The sequence below is a fragment of the Typopeltis vanoorti genome, chromosome 10 (assembly GCF_054136105.1).
Source record: "Typopeltis vanoorti isolate ZY-2024b chromosome 10, IOZ_Tvanoo_1.0, whole genome shotgun sequence".
NCBI lineage: Eukaryota > Metazoa > Arthropoda > Arachnida > Uropygi > Thelyphonidae > Typopeltis > Typopeltis vanoorti.
The window spans coordinates 71,043,995-71,063,176 of NC_143558.1; the positions used below are offsets into that span (position 1 = coordinate 71,043,995).

Sequence of the window (19,182 nt, forward strand, 5' to 3'; positions counted from 1 at the left end):
TAGAGATGGTATGTAGCCTCTGTTAATGAGTTACAAGAGACCACCATGGAATTAGGGACTCCCTGGAGGTCTCTTGTAATTGAAGATCTGATGGAATACTGATAGCATGTGAAGCACACCTACCTTCACAGGTGGATACAGAAAAATTGAGCACATCAACATGAACAATTCTGAAGTTAATCAGAGAATCTTATAACAACCAACTCCACCTACAGCACAGATGGCAATTTCATAAAGGTGTAGAAAACTAAAATTTCCTAATATCCAGACATTTCTTCTGAAATACTTACTATATATATCAGGTTTTAGATAATTTCCATTCCTTGGGTATTCTACCTTCATTTAGTTACCAAGTGAATCTTGTGGCTAAAGTTTTGTAAAGAATATCTGCTCCTGCCTTGATATCTTCCATTTTATTTCAACTGTCTATGGTGATCTACTTTCACCTGACTTAACTGCATATTCTACTCTCTTCTGGCAATACTTTTGGTGCTTCTTTATACTCAGGTAACATTACTGGAGTGACATTTTGGGTGGATGAGTAGAGCTTACTGTAGTAATTCTGGAGGATTTTTTCTCCATTTGTTTATTTTCTTGATATTCTATTATCTAAGAAAGTTGGTTTTTTATTGTTTGTTTCATCCTTAATACCATTCCTACTTTTCAGGTTCCTTTGTTTTGCTGCTATTGTTTGTATTTTATAAGTATTAGTCTTAAATGAAAGCCTTCATTTGCTATTCCATTTAAAATTCCCATTGAAGCCTTAGTTTTTTCCTGTAATAAGCACCAAGAGAGAAAAGTCAGCCTACTGCAAGTGGCTAGAGACAAATTAGCTTCATTTTCAGCCAACAGTGAAGCATGCAACTGCAAAATAATTAAATCCAAACTGACAATGAAAGAATTAAATGCAGAATTATGCCTTTGCAAAGACAGTGGGTACTTCTATATAAAATCTGAATATAAAACTGCCCTCTGGATATCATTCTTCTCTTCCATTTCTGCACATATGACCAAGACAAACAATTTGTCAATGATACCTGAAGCAGGCTTCATGGAATAATCAGTACATGCAATACTGTACTCTGTGAACACAGAAATAACAACAACAAAAACAGCAGCAATGACTTACTTTTTCCCTCGCTTTTCTAATATGCAAAATTCGTCTTTACACTTTAAAGACTCCTAATGCTGTACTAAGTAATATATCAATAAGAACAAAATACTATTATCATAAATTAAGATTAACTTGATTTCCCTCTTCCAAAAAGAACCTTTCAACTCACATTCCTGATATGTACTCCTGTAGAGAATACTAGAATAGTAATAATATAAGTTTAATCATTTGATAATAATTTCCCATCAACAATTTTCTTAAAAATTAGACTTATTTGGCACAACTACAATATTTTCAGATATATTTCTGTCTTATGCATCAATCTATCTCAATACTGCTCTTCCTCTTGTCCCCCCCCCACAAAACTTGACATTTTAGTGTTTTTGCTCATCTTTTCTTTCCCATTCTGTTAAAAATGGCCCTATCAAATGATTTACATGAGCTTGCACAAACATTTTTTTTTTGAATTCTAACAATGTCAAGTTTCTTCCAAATATCTTCAACTTTATTATGATTTTAGTGATATCATCTATTTACTCTGTTGTCTATTTCCATACTTGATTTGTTGTCTTCACAAAAACTATGCATAAATAGTTAATATTTATTATGTCTCTCAATTCAGAATGCAGATGATATTTTCCATATTCTTGTTTATTAAAGTTTGTATTTTATTGCTGATTTTCATGCCAAATTTGCTACAAATTATTTTAATTAAGGAAGTTAATGAAATACCTGTTTTGGATTAATTTAAGAATATAATATTAAAATAAAGTAAAAAAAAACCAAGATTAGCATATCCAGTTATGATTTCAGATTAAATGCTACATTCCTTTATAATGAGATCCACATATATTATGATTAACAGTGGAGACAGTGTGCATCATTGTCTAACACCTGATTTTACACCCAACTGTTATTCAATTTTCATTCCTGACTCAGTTAAAACAGTAGGCATTACTTTAAGAGAGCCAGGAATGAAAAATGAATAACAGTGAAGACAGAGTGCACCACTGTCTTAATTATTATTATTATTTATAATAATAATTAAGGAGTCAAAAGACTCATCGCAGGAGGTCCTTCCTAGGAAACACAAGTCTATCAAGACTCAACGTGGGAGGTCCCTCCTAGGAAACACTAAGTCTACCATACCACTCCTTAAACTCATTGACCGTTCTCGCCCTTGTCACTCCATCAGGTAATGCATTCCATGGTTCAACCACCATCCATGCAAAGAAACCACTCCTCACAGTTTCCTTTCTTAACTTCCAGGGATGCCCCCCCCCCCTTGTCATCACTCTGTCCCGCTGTTAACCAAGCGAAATAACTCCCCAGTGGCAACCCTGTAACCACTTCAACAGTTTAAAAGTCTCAATCATATCACCTCTCCTTCTATTCACCACCTTCTCATTACTGCAGCAATCCTTTGCTGCAATAATGAGAAGTACGCTGTAAACCTTCACCACCTTTGCAATATGTCCCTTGAATTTCAGGTTTGTATCAATCATCAACCCCAGATCTCATCTCCCCTACTTTCTCCAGTATATCTCCTCCAATAGAGCATGCAGTGTCCCATACCTCAAGACCTTACATTTTGCTGCATTAAACTGACAACCCCATTTATTTGTCCACCTGTCTAGCTTATTCAAATCCTCTTGCATGACTACCACATCTGCACTATTACTAATAACCCTTCCCAGCTTCACATCATCTGCAAACAACTGACAATGTCATTGATATAAAGGTTAAACAATACAGGTACCAGTACTGAGCCCCATGGGACCCCACTTGTAACCCTCTGCCTCCTTGAAACTGCCCCACCATACCCAACTCTGATACCTATCAGACAGCCAATTCTGAATCCAGTTGACCAACCTGACATCCAAATCCATTTGCTGCAACTTAAATATCAACTTATCATGTGGCACCCTGTCAAATGCCTTCACTAAATCTAAGAAAATGGCAGTATATGCTCTCCCTCATCTACTGCTCTTGTAACTTGATTATAAAAGTTCTGAAACCTAATTTTGCATCAAATGATCTTAAAATAATGTCTAGAACTTTAACTCATGACTTCCAATTCAAAGAGAGAAATGTATAACATGTTTACATCATATAATTTTACCATTATGAACAGCTTGTCTTCTGCCACTCTGCCCATACTCTTTCAACGTCTACAAAACTAAAATATAGATGGTTGTTATAGTTCCGTATCTAAAAAGGGAAAATGCAGATCTCGAAAATCCCTCATCATCAAATTTCTGAAATGTACCCTCTAGGGGAGTACAAGATATGATAGTACAACATGAAAAACTTACATTATTATACTGACTTCCTATCTACAATTTTTCACCAAATCAATCTGTTACCTGTCAAGACTCCAACATTGTCAGATCTTATATCCTAGGTTTAATATGATATTGCTGTTGATGCCATCTGTTCATGCTCCTAATCTTTCTCAGGACTCTAATATCTGCTGTCTCTAGTCTTCAATCAAGTGTTTTATTTCTCACCCAGCTCTCAGATCCATAAGTTAAAATTGGTTTGAACACTGTATTGTGTACAGCTAATTTAGTGTTTTGACTAATTTCTCTCTTATTCCTTATAAATTTATTCAGTTGACTTCCTACTATACCAGCTTTATTGATTCTGTTGTCTATTTCCATATTTAATTTACCATCTTCACTAAAAATCATGCCTAAGTAGATGAAATGTTTGACTTGTTCTATAGGTTCTCCATTCACAATGCAGTTGATATTTTCAATGCTTCTGCCTACTTTCATTGTCTGTCTTGTTATTCTGACCTTCATACCAAATCTATCACAAGAGTTATTCAATTTAGTCAGGGAATCTTGCAGACTTGTAGTGGATTTATTTAGAAGTATAACATCATCCGCATAAATCAAAGAGCCAAAATTCGTCTTCTTTCACTACGCTTTATTCCCGCTTCTTATGCAGGGTCCGCGTGTTACTTAGATGCGACTATTTGTTAGTACCACTCTCAACCAACCTGTGCCTAGTCTGCTGCTGGGGGGGGGGGGGGAATATATTTTTGGCTGTAGAAACGTATGTTCATGGAGCCGGTTTGCAGGATGCAAACCGGCTCCATGAACATACGTTAACCACTAGGCTAACCACGCGGACAAATCAAAGAGCTGAGATTAACATCTCCAATTTTGATATCAGGTTTAATACCACTTTACTTTATAACGTGATCCATATAGATTATGAATAATAGACAGGATAATGCACATCATTGTCTGACACCAGATTTAACATTAAACCACCTTCCTGTACTTCAATTATAAATGCTGACTTACAACTCAAATAAAGACTAAGTATTGCTCGATATAATGCCCCACTGACACCATATAACTGTAGCATTTTGAATAGCTTCTCTCTTGGAACCTTGTCATATGCCTTTTCCAGATCTACAAAACTTTAACATAGATCTTCGTCATATTCACATGATATCTCAACTATTTGTCGTAAAGTGAAAATCTGATCCCAACAGTCTCTATTTGGCCTGAATCCAGCTCGTTCTTCACCAAGCTTTTCTTCAACAATTCTTCTCAGTATACTTGTGTAAATCTTACCAGTAAAGCTAAGTACAGAAATACCTCTAATTCTCACATTTCATTTTATTTCTCTTTTTTATATATGGGTACAATGAGAGCTCTACTCCAATAATTTGAAATTCGTCCCTCTGTCCAGGCGTTCTGAGCCAAAATTAAACAATATTTGTCAGTACTCTAATAAAGTTGGATTTTACAGATCTGTCTTCTAGGTACTTCTCATTGCATTGCTTATCTCGATTTTGGTCCTTTGTCTTTTTCCTGCCATCTTGGCAACACTTATTTTGCAAAACTTTCCTTTTCCATTCTTTTTAGGTGACAGTACACTAGATTAACTCTACTTGCACATTCCTGAATGTAAACATTAATTTTCTTCCAAATATGGTAATTTTTAATATGATTCTGCCATTGATATTATCTGTTCACTCATCAATTTTTGTTTTTCCTTAGAACTTACTTATCTGTGGTCTAATCTTTGACAGTGCTTCATTTCTAACCCAACTCCAATAAGTTAAATCTGTCTATATGACACATCTTATACGATGGTGGTCTGAAAAGTTCTCGGCCTAACAATGAAAAAACGAATTTATAATTTCAAAATTATTTTTATTTTTCAATATAATCTTCCTTAAGACTAATACATTTATTCCAATGATGCTCCAGTGCCATTATCCCATCCCTGTAGGGGGTTCTCAGCAAGATCTGCAAAATACCCCTGTACAGCTGCAATCAAGTCTTGATTCGAAGAAAAACGCTAACCAGCGAAGAAGAGTTTTACTTTTGCTAACAGATAAAAGTCAGATTGACCCAAATCTGGGGAATAGGATGGATGTTCCAACAATTCATAATGCAGATCCCTTAATTTTCCCATTGCCAAAATACCTTTGTGGGTAGGTGCATGATCCTGATGAAAGATGATTTTTTTTTCCTTCTGTAAACCGGATCTTTTTGTACGAATTTTTTTGTCTAATCTGGTTAAAAGATTGGAATAATATTCCCCGGTTATTGTTTTACCCTTTTCAAGATAATTAATAAACAAAATACCTTTAGCATCCTAGAACACCGATGCCATGACCTTTCCTACTGATGGAACCGACTGTCTTCTTTGGCACTGAACAACTAGCTTCTGTCCACTGCTTAGATTCTGGTTTGTAATTGTGAATCCAAGTCCCATCCATAGTAATAAATCGACACACAATATCAGTTTTATTCTTGTTAAAACGATCCAAGCATTTTTCAGAGATTTTCATGCGAGTGCGTTTTTGATGTGCTGTGAGCAAACGCAGCAGCCATCTTGCAAAGCTTTTTTATTTGAAATTCTTCATGCAAAATATATCCTAAACATCCTTTTGAAATGCCTATAATCTCTCAGCAATTTCATGCACTTTGACTCACCAGTCATCCAATATATATATCGTGCACTTGATCAATGATTTCTGGTGTTGTTACACTTTTTGGACGTCCTTCACGGGGATCATCTTCAAGGCTGGTACGGCCACGTTTAAACTTGGCAGCCCATTTCTTAATTGTCGAAAACAAAGGAGAAGAGTGTCCATAAACTTTAAGTGTTACCTGCTAAGAAGAGTCTTAACAGATAACACTAAATTTTTCATGTAGTACTATCATATCCTGTACACCCCTTGAGCACACGGCAGGAATTTGATGACAGTCCAAGGACTGATTCCTGGGGCACACCACTAGTTACTTAAACTTGGAAGATTTATACTCCCATATATCACTTTGATACTTCTCCACCAGTCACCCACTTAATCAAGCTAATCCCATATTCTACATTTTCTCAACGATCTTTCGTGTAGTATTCTATCAAATACCTCAACCAAGTCAAACGTTATCATAGTGTATCCATTCCCATTATCTAACTCGGCTGTAACATAAAACGAGCAAACTTCTCAGACATGACCTCCCTTTAGTAAACACATGCAGTTTCTTGCAAAGTATAGCTTGTTTGTCGAACTTGCATACAGAAATTTATATTTCTGTATGCAAGTTCTTACCCAATTCTCTAAAATCTTCACACTCACTTTTGAGATACTGACAGGTATCTCTGGAGTGAGGAGCATGAAGGTATCAGTTTTTGCACCACCCTTGTTCAGTATGATCATCATATATTCTTTCCTTTCTGAACTAAGATTCATATTCTATGACCTAATCAAAAGGCACAGCCTGAACTGAAAACTGTTTTAGCATCGATGCTGATATCCTACCTGACCCAGAACTATAACTACCTTTTCATGCACCTCTCTCTTCATCTAATGCAGTGATGGCCTGGAAAACTATGATACACCAAGCACATTTTGGCAAAGTGAACACATCTGCTTCTGACATGAGTACTGCATGCATTCGATAAAATTCTTTCAGATTGCAAAGCCAATTTCTTTTTATACTCTGGCTTAGCTGTCCACACAATACTTGTAAGTCTTCTGGTCTACACTTTATATATTTCACTACTAGGTAGTAGACGTCTTATCGCCTGGTGAAACACTACCACCCTGCTTTTTGAAGGTGCGTTAAATGGATTCTGCCATGTTTTTATCCCTAGAGTAAGGCATCCAGTTTCTCTCTTTTCACATGCAATTTGGGTCATAGCCTTGCTGGGCATACTCATTATACAGTTATCATTATTCAACTAGGGAGTCAATTTCTGCTCCATTTGAGAATATAGCAGTAAAACAGTTTTCCCCGCAAGCAGGCTGCAGATAATGCATGAGACTGAACTCGGTAACACATCTGTTGGAGGCTTCCCAATCAGCTGTCAAATAATCCTACTGCTATTTATCCTGCTAGGTCATGCCTGGAGATAGACCAGAGCCTGGGTGTCACGTACACAAGTCTCTCACTTGAACTGCATGCTCCTACTCTTTGTTTCCTAAATCAACCACCATACAAGAAGTCAAACATAAAAATACTAGTGTTTTAACTGTGGATTAAAAAAATTCCATAAAAATGAACCAAAAAAAAATTCTCTACTTTACTTTACAGCCTTTATCAGTCTGTAAACTAACAATCATACAGCCCTTTTTGACTACCTATCACTAAGAACTGATTTCTTACACGCTAATTACTGAAATTGTCCTCCTCAGAGACTAACATTCATATCACAAAAATAATAAAATAAAAAAAATAAATAAAGGGGTCAAAAATCTTTTCTCCAAGGATCACATTTTCATGCTGATAATTTCTCAAATGTTCATACCAAAATCAGTTTTTTTTTTATTTTTAAAATCAAACTTTTCATGTTATATGAAAGTCTTGGAGGAGCCTAAAATGAAAAGGAAGACAATTTATACAATAAAAATTCAATTTTAAATTAAGTTATAAATTCTAGAAATGTCACGGAAAGTTCTAAAAAAAAGTGAGGCATACATCTCAGGTGATGGGGGAAAAAAAAGTCCTAAAACTTGTGTGAAACATCCTTCATTTTTTCCTTTTTGAAACAAAAGAGACATGAAATAAGGAAAAAATTGAGCAAACAAAGAATAATAAGTATTATCGTTTAGAAAAATTAAACACAGAAACTTTCAACTTATGTGAAATAAATTTATTAGCTATATTTTCATCAATGTACCATAGGAATCCTTAGTACACTGAATGGATTACACTATATAATATTACAATTAATGAATCATTTTCAAAGAGCACCACTACAGCATTAATAGGACAACAAATCTATATGTATATGTTCACTGGGCATCCACAGATGCTGTATGGTCACTCCGATACTCAGTGATGTGCCACACCATGTAGTCCTGTTGTTTGCTTTTCTGCAGACTTCAATTCTCTGAAAATTAGTTGCTTCACACCATCCATCTCATTGATGGTCTACCCCTTCCTCTTTTTCCGAGAACTTTACCTTCTATTACTGTTCTGAGAAGTCCTTCCATCGTGTCCAAAATATTTTAACTTTCTTTTGTCAATATCCTTAGGGAGCCTTAAAGTTCTACTGATCTTCTTTTCTAACACCCATTAATTTGTACGCCTTTCAGTATATGATATCCTCAACTGTCTTCTGTAGCACATCTCAAAAGCAGATATCCTTTTCTTATCTGACTTCTTTAACTTTCAAGTCTCACATCCATAAGTTGCTGTTGGAAAAACAACTGCATCCAAAATCCTCACTTTGTTCCCATGGAGATAGATCCATCCTTCCAGATTTTAGACAAGTCTCTGACTGTTGTTTTAGCCATTCCTAACCTTCTGATGTCCTCCAAACAGCAAATCTTCACATTAATAATGGATTCCAGGTACTCAAACTTGCTGACTTCAATTCTTTTTCCATTAAGGTAAAATTGTTTCTCAAGAGCTTCCCCTGTTTGTATTTCCTTTGAGAACCATAATCTTTGTCTTGCTAGGATTTAGTTGAAGTCCTCTGTTATTACTGATCTTGTTAATTATGTCAAGAATTTGTCCTAGTTCTTCCACGTCATCACAAAGGAGTACTGTATCATCAGCATACCTCAGATTACTGATCAATCTAACTCCTATCCTAATTCCAGTCTTGAACTTATCCAATGTTTCATACATGATGCCCTCCGCATGGGACAACAAATGGTTAATAAAATTCCCATTTATATATAAGATACAATATAATAATCGGGAACCAGCAGCATGGTTGGCCGAGTGGTTAATGCATGGATGTTTGCGATTGTCTGTGAAAATACTAGTGATGGTGATTGGTGAGTAGAAGATGGCATTGGTGTAGACGATTAGTTGTGGTTCGTTGTAGTTGATGGAGACAGTTGTAGTGTAGGTGTCACATAATATTATTATGTGACACTTCCTCCTGGAAGTGTCACATAATAATATCAATAATAAAAAGGATGTAATAATATTTCCCATAACTGAAAGCCATCAGATCTGTTTAAGTTATGTCGGTGTAGAAAGGTCTAACTCTTTATATAAGCACTCCATAAAGAATCGACTCTTATGTTAAAGCTTAGTTCTCCTTCCAAGAAACTGCTTAGTTGAGATAGCAAGCCGGGCCAGACTGTTCTGGTTCATGGTACTAAATGGTTCTATAATTATAATTATAAAAATTACAAGCAAAATAAATTTTTGTAAGTATGTCAACTTACATACTGATATTAAAGCAGTACTGTTCAAGGCAGTTCTAATATAAACATCTACCTGTTTCACATATGTAATACAGAAAAGCATATTAAATTGTTAAACGCTATTTAGATGGAAGTGTTTTCACTCGGCTATGCTACTAATTATATATTGGGTTTTATCCTTTATCCAAGTGTAAACAAACAAAGTTTGCGCCTGAAGTGCTTTCAGGACTGCGGCAACTCGTGGTAAAGGTGGTATAAGTTCTCATCACTTGCCATAATGCAAAGAACATCTTGCAGATATGTCTACTAATTATATATTGGTTTTTATCCTTTATCCAAGAGTAAGCAAACAAAGATGTCTGCAAGGAGATGTGCTTTGCATTATGGGAGATACTAAGGCAAGCGATGAGAACTTATACCACCTACCTTTACCACAAGTTGCCCCAATCCTAAAAGTACTTCAGGTGCAAACTTTGTTTGCTTACACTTGGATAAAGGATAAAATACAATATATAATTAGTTACTATTTAGACGGGATATCACAAGGGATTATTAGAGTATAAACATAGCAAGTAAGTGAGATGTGATGCTTACCTCAGGTAAACGTGACCCAGGAACACTTGGAAAATCATGATGTTCCATATGATAGCCAACATTGAAAGTAATCCAGTTCAATTGACCATAGTAGGAATATGTTTCAAAACCCTTTTTGAACATGTAATGCTCAGAAATGAAGTGTCCTGCTACAGGATGAAGTCCCATCGCCAACAGAGAACCGCCAATCATATAGAGAAGAATTCTTGGACCTGTAGATATAGTACAGAATTACATCAAAAATAAAGTTAGCATTTGAACTACATTTGAAATAAGTTTTAGATGTTAGTGCAAGAAATGAGAGTTGTGTGGGAAAATGAACTGATATTAACAAGATGGTGAAAGTGTCGTAGAGAATATGGAAGGAGTGAATGATAGTGTGCAAAACACGAACGAAAGAAGTGGCTGAAGGTGATGTGGATAATGATGTGACAGTAAGTAGTGAAATAGCACACTTACAGAGCATCCTTCATAGGAGAAAACATGAGCTAGTGCAATGGAAGAAAACTATCAAGCAATGCATCAGGAGGAAGAATTTAAAAAAAAAAAAGTGAATGAGAAAAGTACAAAAGTGCAAGAAACTGGGACTAAGGAGAAGGTATTGTATAGAGATTCAATTATAAGAGGTATACTTATGAGAAAGTGATTAAAGTATGTTTGCCCAAGTGAGAAGTTCAAGGCTGTTAGTGAAGCTATTAGTTTGCAGAGGGAGAAAAGTGAAAAAATCAATTGTTTTGGTTGACACAAGATTTAAAGATCAGAAATATGCAAAGAGGGAAGATATGAAAATGTTGCTGATAGAAGCAAAAAAGAGGAGTGAGAAAGTAAAGACTAAGCATTTGAACTGGTTATGTGCTTCGCAACACAATTGCAAATGAGTCAAAGAAAAGCTTGCACAGGAGGAATAGTGTGCAGTTTATAATGTATAGAGTGAATCTGAAGGATGAAAAGACATATTCCTGATAGATTACTTGTGAATCTTCGTATATAAACATACATTGCAAACCAGTAACAATGCAAAGAGCATATGATAGCGACTGATAAAAAAAAATTAATTATATGGATCATTAGTAGAAGAAATTAAGACAAGTAGATATTAATCAATGCGCTTCATTATTTGATCATATTATAAATTTGTTGTTTGTTAAAATAACGATTAATAGGTTTGTACTACTTTTGCAGTGATATAACTTTAATAATATACGAAAGTTATAATACCTATAATCAGTGCTTTTTTTCTGGGGGTACACAGTACCTTTTTTCTTAAAGTTTTTAAAAATTTTAAATTTATTGACAGCAAAATGTATTATATTTCTGTAGATGATACTAGGTTCACGAATTGAATTTTCAGTTTTGATTACACATAAGTTGGTACTCTGCTTTCTTGTTTTATAGGTTGGTATGCAACCGGAAACAGGAAGTTGTGTTCACTTCCAATTGTTTCCAATATCAGTTCTATATTCACTCTGCAACAGGCAGATGTTCACATGAGTTTTGAATTAATCTAATTTAAATCAGTGCAATCATTGCTCAAAATGAGAAAAATAAGTAGTAACTTTATGCCAATGAGTAAAAAAATGCCGAAGAAGCAGAAATTGTAGAATCTACTTGTGAACTTGTAAAACAGAAAACTAGCACCGAAAATACACTTAGTGAAGAGGATCACGAAACTAAGATCGAAGATCCACGTGATCAAAATGAAGCATATTCTGATGATGATTGGACCGAATGTTACACACTTTTGCAGAAAAATAACTTGTGCGAGAGAAACGAGTGGCTGCATGTCAAGAATAAAATGTTGGGCTGTAAAGTGTGTTGTGATGTTGGAAGTCTTGCCGTCGATGAACACATGGGAACGAAAATTTCAGCGGAGTGGGCAAATGGTAAAATCAGTCATTTTGGAGAATCTCGCAAACAACAGTTAATGCATTAATGGTAAATTAAGAAAAAAGATTTACGATTATAAGGAGAGTGCAGCGCCCAAAGTGTGCCAAAAAATAAAATCTGAAGCAAAAAACAAAACATTAGAGAAAGTTTTCCTAAATACTTTGTCTCATAATAAAGACGTAACAGGAAAAGTGTTTCGAACAGCTTACAAAGTTGCGAGGAGAAATCAATCATTTAACAACTTTGAAGATGAAATAAATTTACAGGACCTTAATGGCCTAGATATGGGATATATTCTTCATTCTGCAAATGCTTGCATTAACATTGTGAGCCATATCACAAATGAAATGAAAAAAACATTAATAGACAATAAGTTTTGTCTATTGATGTTTTGTTCTTGGAGTGAACTCCAAGAACAAAACATCATTACTTATTGATGAATTGACAACTGTGAGTAACACAACAACATTGATTGTTACCGTTTGTGTAGTTCCTGAAGTTTAGGCTCCTGTGAGTCTTTTCCTAGATTTGATCGAATTATCAGATGTAATTGCTAAAGGAATTCTAAACTCTTTAATTAGTTATCTTGAGTGTTTAGGATTATCTGAAGATTACTTATAGGAATATTTATTGTCTGTAATTTTTGATGGTGCAGCCATGTTGCTTGTTGTGCAGAACTGTCGTTAGTGACACAGGGAACAATGTGGCAGGAGTGAATCGCTTTAAGAGTTTCATGAACAACCTTTATGTGACTTATCATGCTTCACCTAAGAATGCTAGAGAACTACAGGAATGTGCAGCGAATCTAGAACTTCAACTTCTTAAAACTGGAAGTTTTAAGCATTTGCTGGGTTGCATCTAGCTTTCGCACTGTTTCTGCAGTGTGGCAAGACTTTGAAGCCCTTGTCCATCACTTTCTGGAGGCAAAAGAAGACAGCAGAAGAAGCAAAACAGATCGCTTTCTTTATGAGGGCCTTTTAAGAAAAATAACGTCATGCGAGTTTGTTCTTGATTTGGGCCTTGTGTGATGCTCTCCAAGAACTTAGTGAACTAAGTCTAGATTTACAAGAGAGAAATATTGACTTGTACAAAGTAGACAGGAAGATAAAGAATACATTTTAACTTTTTAAAGAAAGAATTGAAAATCCTGGTCTGTACTATAGTATTTCTCTTCAAAGTCAGAAGAAGATGAAGTTCAAAGGGATTGAGCTTCACAAAAATGAAAGACACAGTCCTGCAATAAGTTCATCTGCTTTCTATAAAAGTCTGAAAGAAGCTGTTGGAAAGAGTCTGCTTAGGAGATGCTGATTTGCTTGAATGTGCTAAGATATTAGATTCCAAGTATTGGCCAGAAAATCCTGGGAAGCATCTAACATTTGGTGAAGCTGAAATTAAAAAGTTAGCACGCAAATTTTGCTTAAATGAAATAGAAGCGGTTCGTGGTTTCCGTGAATATCTTCAAGAAAATAAAGTCCCGGACATATTACTTCCTCTAAAGCACACTTTGGGCACAATTGCAATATCTTCCAGTGAATGTGAAAGGGGTTTCTCTCAGATGAATCTTATAGTAAGTTCGGTCATCTATGCTTGTACAGACAACTTCTGCACTGATGTTTATCAGGATAGGACCTCCTCTCACTCAGTTCAACCCTAGCAAATATGTGGACTCATGGCTGGTCCGAGGTCGAGCAATCTAGAGATGACGAAGGTATATCGGAGGATATGTTAAAAGTGTGGTAGTTGCTATAACGATAACTTCATGGCGAGTACTGGAACCTTTTTTTTCCAGGAAAAAAAAAAAAAAAAAAGAAACAGCACTGCCTATAATGAATATCATAATTTTTTAGCTTTCAAATTCTTAAGTATGGATCATTGGTTAAAGAATGGATTTATAAAATGCACAAAACACAGCAATATACATAGCAGATACGAGTAGCTATAAGCAACAAGAAAACATTGACACAGTTTGTATCTGTATCTAATGAAAATGAAAAGGGAGTGCTGTCTGACATCTCTTAAAGAACCAACTAGGAAATAAGAAAGATATGAGCTACTTGAAATTTGGATTTTCATGAAATGAAAAGAAACATATTCCATTACTGAAAAAAAGGGAGCCAAAAGGCTTCACTTCGGCAATGCAAAATGATTCAAATTAAGTGGATATTGAATCCAACATTATTTCAAAGCCGAATAGAGAAACTACAGGATTTTTGTGCCGAATATAGAGATCATAAAAATTTTGCAGATCCAAACGTAAGCAAACCTTTCATGACAGGGACAACTTGTAGTAGTAAAGGTGGAGTAAGCTCTGATCACTATCCTTAGTATTTCCCATAATGTAAAACACATAATAGCAGATATGTATGATTTTATACATCTGGGTCTGGCTCCCACTGACGAGACCTCAACAAAGGTCGAAACCAGTCTGGGTAGTGATCCCCTCCCCCATAATGTATAACATCATACATGTCTGCTAGGAGATGTGTTTTACATTATGGGAAATACTAAGGATAGTGATCAGAGCTTACTCCACCTTTACTACAAGTTGCCCCTGTCATGAAAGGTTTGCTCACGCTTGGATCCACTGAAACTTTTATAGTTTCTATATTCGTCTTTGAAATAATGTTGGATTCAATATCCACTTAATTTGAATAATATTCCATTGTGTGTCATTTGTGGTGAAACTTTAAAAAATGAATGCATGAAACTATTTAATTTACATCGCCATTTTGAATCGAAACATAATGAATATAAGGACAAACCTGTAGAATTTTTCAAAATAAATTTAGAACTAGCTTTTGATGATTTCCTCACAAATAAATACAGTAAGAATACATTATCATCATTTTGGCTATAAATACAGAATGAATTTCTTGAATTAAAGATAAAGCTCTAAGATTCATATCTATGAGAAGTTGGATTTTTGACCTTTGTAGATATTAAGACGAAGAAAGGGGAACGGCATCTGAGATTCTAATTAACTATAGAGCCAAATTTTGCTGAAATTTTATCTCACCATAAGCAATTTCACTCCTCCCATTGATGATAAATTATTTAAATTAAGTAAAAATTTATTTTTACCTAATTTAAATTTATTATTTAAAAAAAAAATTTATTCTATTAAAAATAAATCATATTTTTGTTTACATGTACATCTAAATTCAAATAAAATAGACATTCACAATGAAATATACTTTTATTTATTTATTATTTTAATAAGGGGGTACACGGATATCTGAAGTTTGAGAAACACTGCCATAGACAATGGAACGTAATGGCACATTTTGTTTATGGATTTTTGGTAGTCCATATATCTGGAGGGGCTCTAGAGTTAAGGTTTCAGTCTGTTAGTAACGTCCACAGGCCAAGAGACAACCTTTTTAAGTGGCTATGTTATGTTGTGATTTGTGTGTAGGTGGGATCATAGTTTAAACAAGTCTTTGAATAGAATATTTTCATAAAACTGCAATATTAAATAGAGCTGAAAAATTACACCAAAACTACACACACACAACGACGGAATGCTAACAAGAACAGCAAAAGTCAAGAACAAGGTTTGTTCCTATAAAGAAAAAACTTAAGGATACTGAAAATGATTAAACCCCATGGTTATTGAAAAACACTAAAAAGCAGAGATAAGGGAGTCTCTCTGCTTATGTTCATCTTCTTTATTAAGCCTTGATACAACAGTATCTGGATCAAGTCTGGTCACCTGGGTTTCTTGGGGATGAGGAAGTGGTGGAGAGGATCTACAGGTAAGTGACCAAAATGATGAGGGTATGTGGAGCGCTTCCTATGAAGATAGATCAAGGGTTTCTGGATAGCAAAGGTTGGTTGATAATAGAAAAAAAAATCAAGGGAAAAGATAGAAACATTTAAGCCACTTAAAGGATTTATGAGCCTCCGTAGCTCAGTCAGTATAGACTAAGCCCTTTGGTCAGAAAGACCCAGGTTTGATTCCTGTCAGTGATGTGAGGAACCTTTATCTGGTCTCTTTCGGCTAAAGGTGAGTTAGCTGGTCTCAAATGGAGGTAGGGGTTTTTTCATTCAGAAACTCGGGTGAAAGCCCGAATAAAATTGGGGGGGGGGGGGGGGGAAAGCAATGGTGAACTACTCTGTAAAAATCTCACCTGGAACACTTTGTGGGCAATACCTACAAAGTCACCTATGGTCAGAAACGATTGAAAGGGAAAATCAGACCTGATCAAAAGATTTATAGGATTCATGAAGAGGAGATGTTTCAGCAGTTGGATAGAGTGGGCAGAACAAGAACTCATGAGGACAAGATTTTTTGCTTGGAGAGTGGCGAATGAATGAAATGAGTTGCCTGAGCCAGATGCGTTTGGTGTGTTAATGGTTTCAAGTAGAGGTATGATAGATATTGTGTTGATAGTTTGTGTCTCCCATGATTAGTCTTAGGATTCCATGGAGGTGCCTGTGAAGCAACAACAATAATAATAATGTAAATAACTGTCAAAAAATGCAACGATAGGCCTATGAGAGAAATTCTCGCACACTGGATAAGTTATGTTATGGAAAATAGCTTAGGTAACTGAAATATGTATAAAAATATTGTTATGTTGAAAAAATTATGGTAAAGTGATATTTTACTGTAAAAAGAATATAGCTGTAGTGCTGGTAATTTCACTATTGGTAGTTGACTAGTAAGGTTGTTTTTAAGGAGCTATGTTATGGCTATATCATCGAAGGAAACAGTTTATCATTCAGCAGAACGAATAGGCAAGATGTAAATACCTTTCTATGAAATTGGCGTCAACATATCTGTAGGCGTTTTTTTATATCGAGTTCAATGAAATAATCATCAAGTGGAAAAGAAACTTCCCTGCACTGTGAATAAACATTACCCAGTCCGCTGTTACTGAAATTTTCCCTTTAAGAATTATTTTTGTTGTTGTAATTTTTGATTCTATAAGTAAAGATTAAATGAAAAGCTATTCGTTGTTTGTGGAACTGGCAGTTACCTAGTAAAAATGCTAGACCATTCCATATATAGGTGTTTTGGTTTCATATTGCAAGTGGTAGTGTAATTTAGTGATTTTTATCTTTTTCTTCTTTATCAGAAAATTAAAGTATTAGAGTGCATTAGTGTAGATTTTTGTGTTTTTAGAGTATAACATTTTTATTGTGATATTGTCAGCATGGCACGAATGCGACAAACAATGGTGGCAAAGACCACGCTGTCTGGAAATTTGAATTTTTTAAAAATTATTATTATTATTACATAAGACCTCCAGGGAGTCCAAAGACTCATAAAGGGAGGGAACCCACTCTACAACTCTCCATCTCCACCACTTACAACTACCTTCATCCTCTACACCAACGGCATCTACGGTTGGCCGTTACCACTAGTATTTTAACAGACAGTCACACACATCCATGCTCATGGCGGGATTCGAACCCACAGTCTTTTGGCTGGAGAGTGGATACGCTAACCACTCGGCCAACCAGGCCGGCTAAAGCTTAGAATAAGTTCCTCCAGTCGGCCACTAGACTTGTACTTAAATCTTCATGTGGCTTAACACAGATACAAGTGTCACTTCCACTGAGCTCCTCTGGCCTACAAAACTTTCCTGAAGCATTTGAACGCAAGACCTTCAACTCCGTGAACAAGCACGGTAAGCTCTAGCTACTGTGGACCGCACTTTGTAGGATATTATTCAGTGCAGTGTATGCGAAATGTATGTGTCAAGAAAACTAAAACTAGAGATAGAGTATGTATTAAGTGTTTTAAAAGTGAGGTGATGAGAATGCAAAAATACCAACGAAAAGACAGAAAATTATGTTGATAATTTTGAATGTACAGCTGTGGAAATAGAGGAGAACAAAACAGAGATCAATAAAGAAATAGTGTGCTTAAATGTCATCCTTCATAGGACAAAGTGCAAAATTGAAAAAATTGCAGAAGCAGAAAGAGTTAAGCAGGACTGAAATAAGAAAGAAGCAGGTGATCGTAAAGAATAATAAAGACCGACTGAACAAACAAGAAAAACAAGTTCAGGAGAAAATTATATATGGAGCCTCAATAAGCAGGGGAGTACTTAACAAAAGGTATGACCGCGTTTCCCAGGCGCAAAAATTCACGACATTAGCCATGCCATCCGGATGTAAGTTGAAGGAAATGATTGTCTTGGTTGGTACCAATGATTTGAGAGGCGAGAAGTATTCTATGAGGGAGGATGAAAGGAGTTGTTAGAAGAGGCAAAACTGAAGAGCAAGAAGGTGAAGATTGTAAATCTCAACTACACTATGATAGTCTAACTGAGGAGGACATTAATAGACAATGAGTCTATATTCAGGGAAATTTAAGCGATTAGAGTGGAAACATGCGAGTTTGTGTGAAGGCACCAAGGAAGCGAGTGAGTGTGAGAATGACCACGTGAGGAATCTAGTCTCTCAAGCAAAAATACTGAATAAAGTAGTCAATTCAGAAAATAAAGGTGGGAGGGGGAATAAAGGAATGTTGCCATTTCTATATACTAATGTCAGAAGTATCAGGAACAAGAGATAGGAAGTTTTGCCATTGGTTAGTATACAACCTCACCAAAAGCTATAGGCATTAGTGAGACTTGGCTAACAGCAGATGATGTAGTGACAGGGATTGAATGTGAAGGGTTTAGTATTTTCAGGTAAGATAGAATGGGGCGAGGAGTACTCCTGAGGATAGCAGACGAATTGCAACCAAAAAGAATAGGAGACAGGCAGGAGGGTGGCTGTACATTTGAAGCAATCTGATGTGAGATTAAGATCAATAAGACAAAATATACAGTTGGCTGTTGCTATTGACCAGGGAATTTCACAGATAATCTGAAAGACATGCATTGCCAAATTAGTACAATGAGTACAGATCAAGTGATTGTTATGAGAGACTTCAACTATGGAGATAAAGTTCTCCACCTTTGCAACGAGTTGCCTGGTGTAGCAC

The 19,182-nt window shown here is 35.6% G+C and overlaps 1 protein-coding gene across 1 annotated transcript in view; it reads right to left on the minus strand.

The window, feature by feature from the left end:
* ifc (delta4-sphingolipid-FADS-like protein ifc) overlaps positions 1 to 19,182 on the minus strand; it is a 71,304-nt gene that overhangs the window by 16,635 nt on the left and 35,487 nt on the right. Inside the window, exon 4 of the mRNA XM_090398776.1 lies at positions 10,353 to 10,564. Coding sequence (XP_090254902.1) covers positions 10,353 to 10,564 — 212 coding nt within the window. The remainder of the gene's footprint in view (positions 1 to 10,352; positions 10,565 to 19,182) is intronic.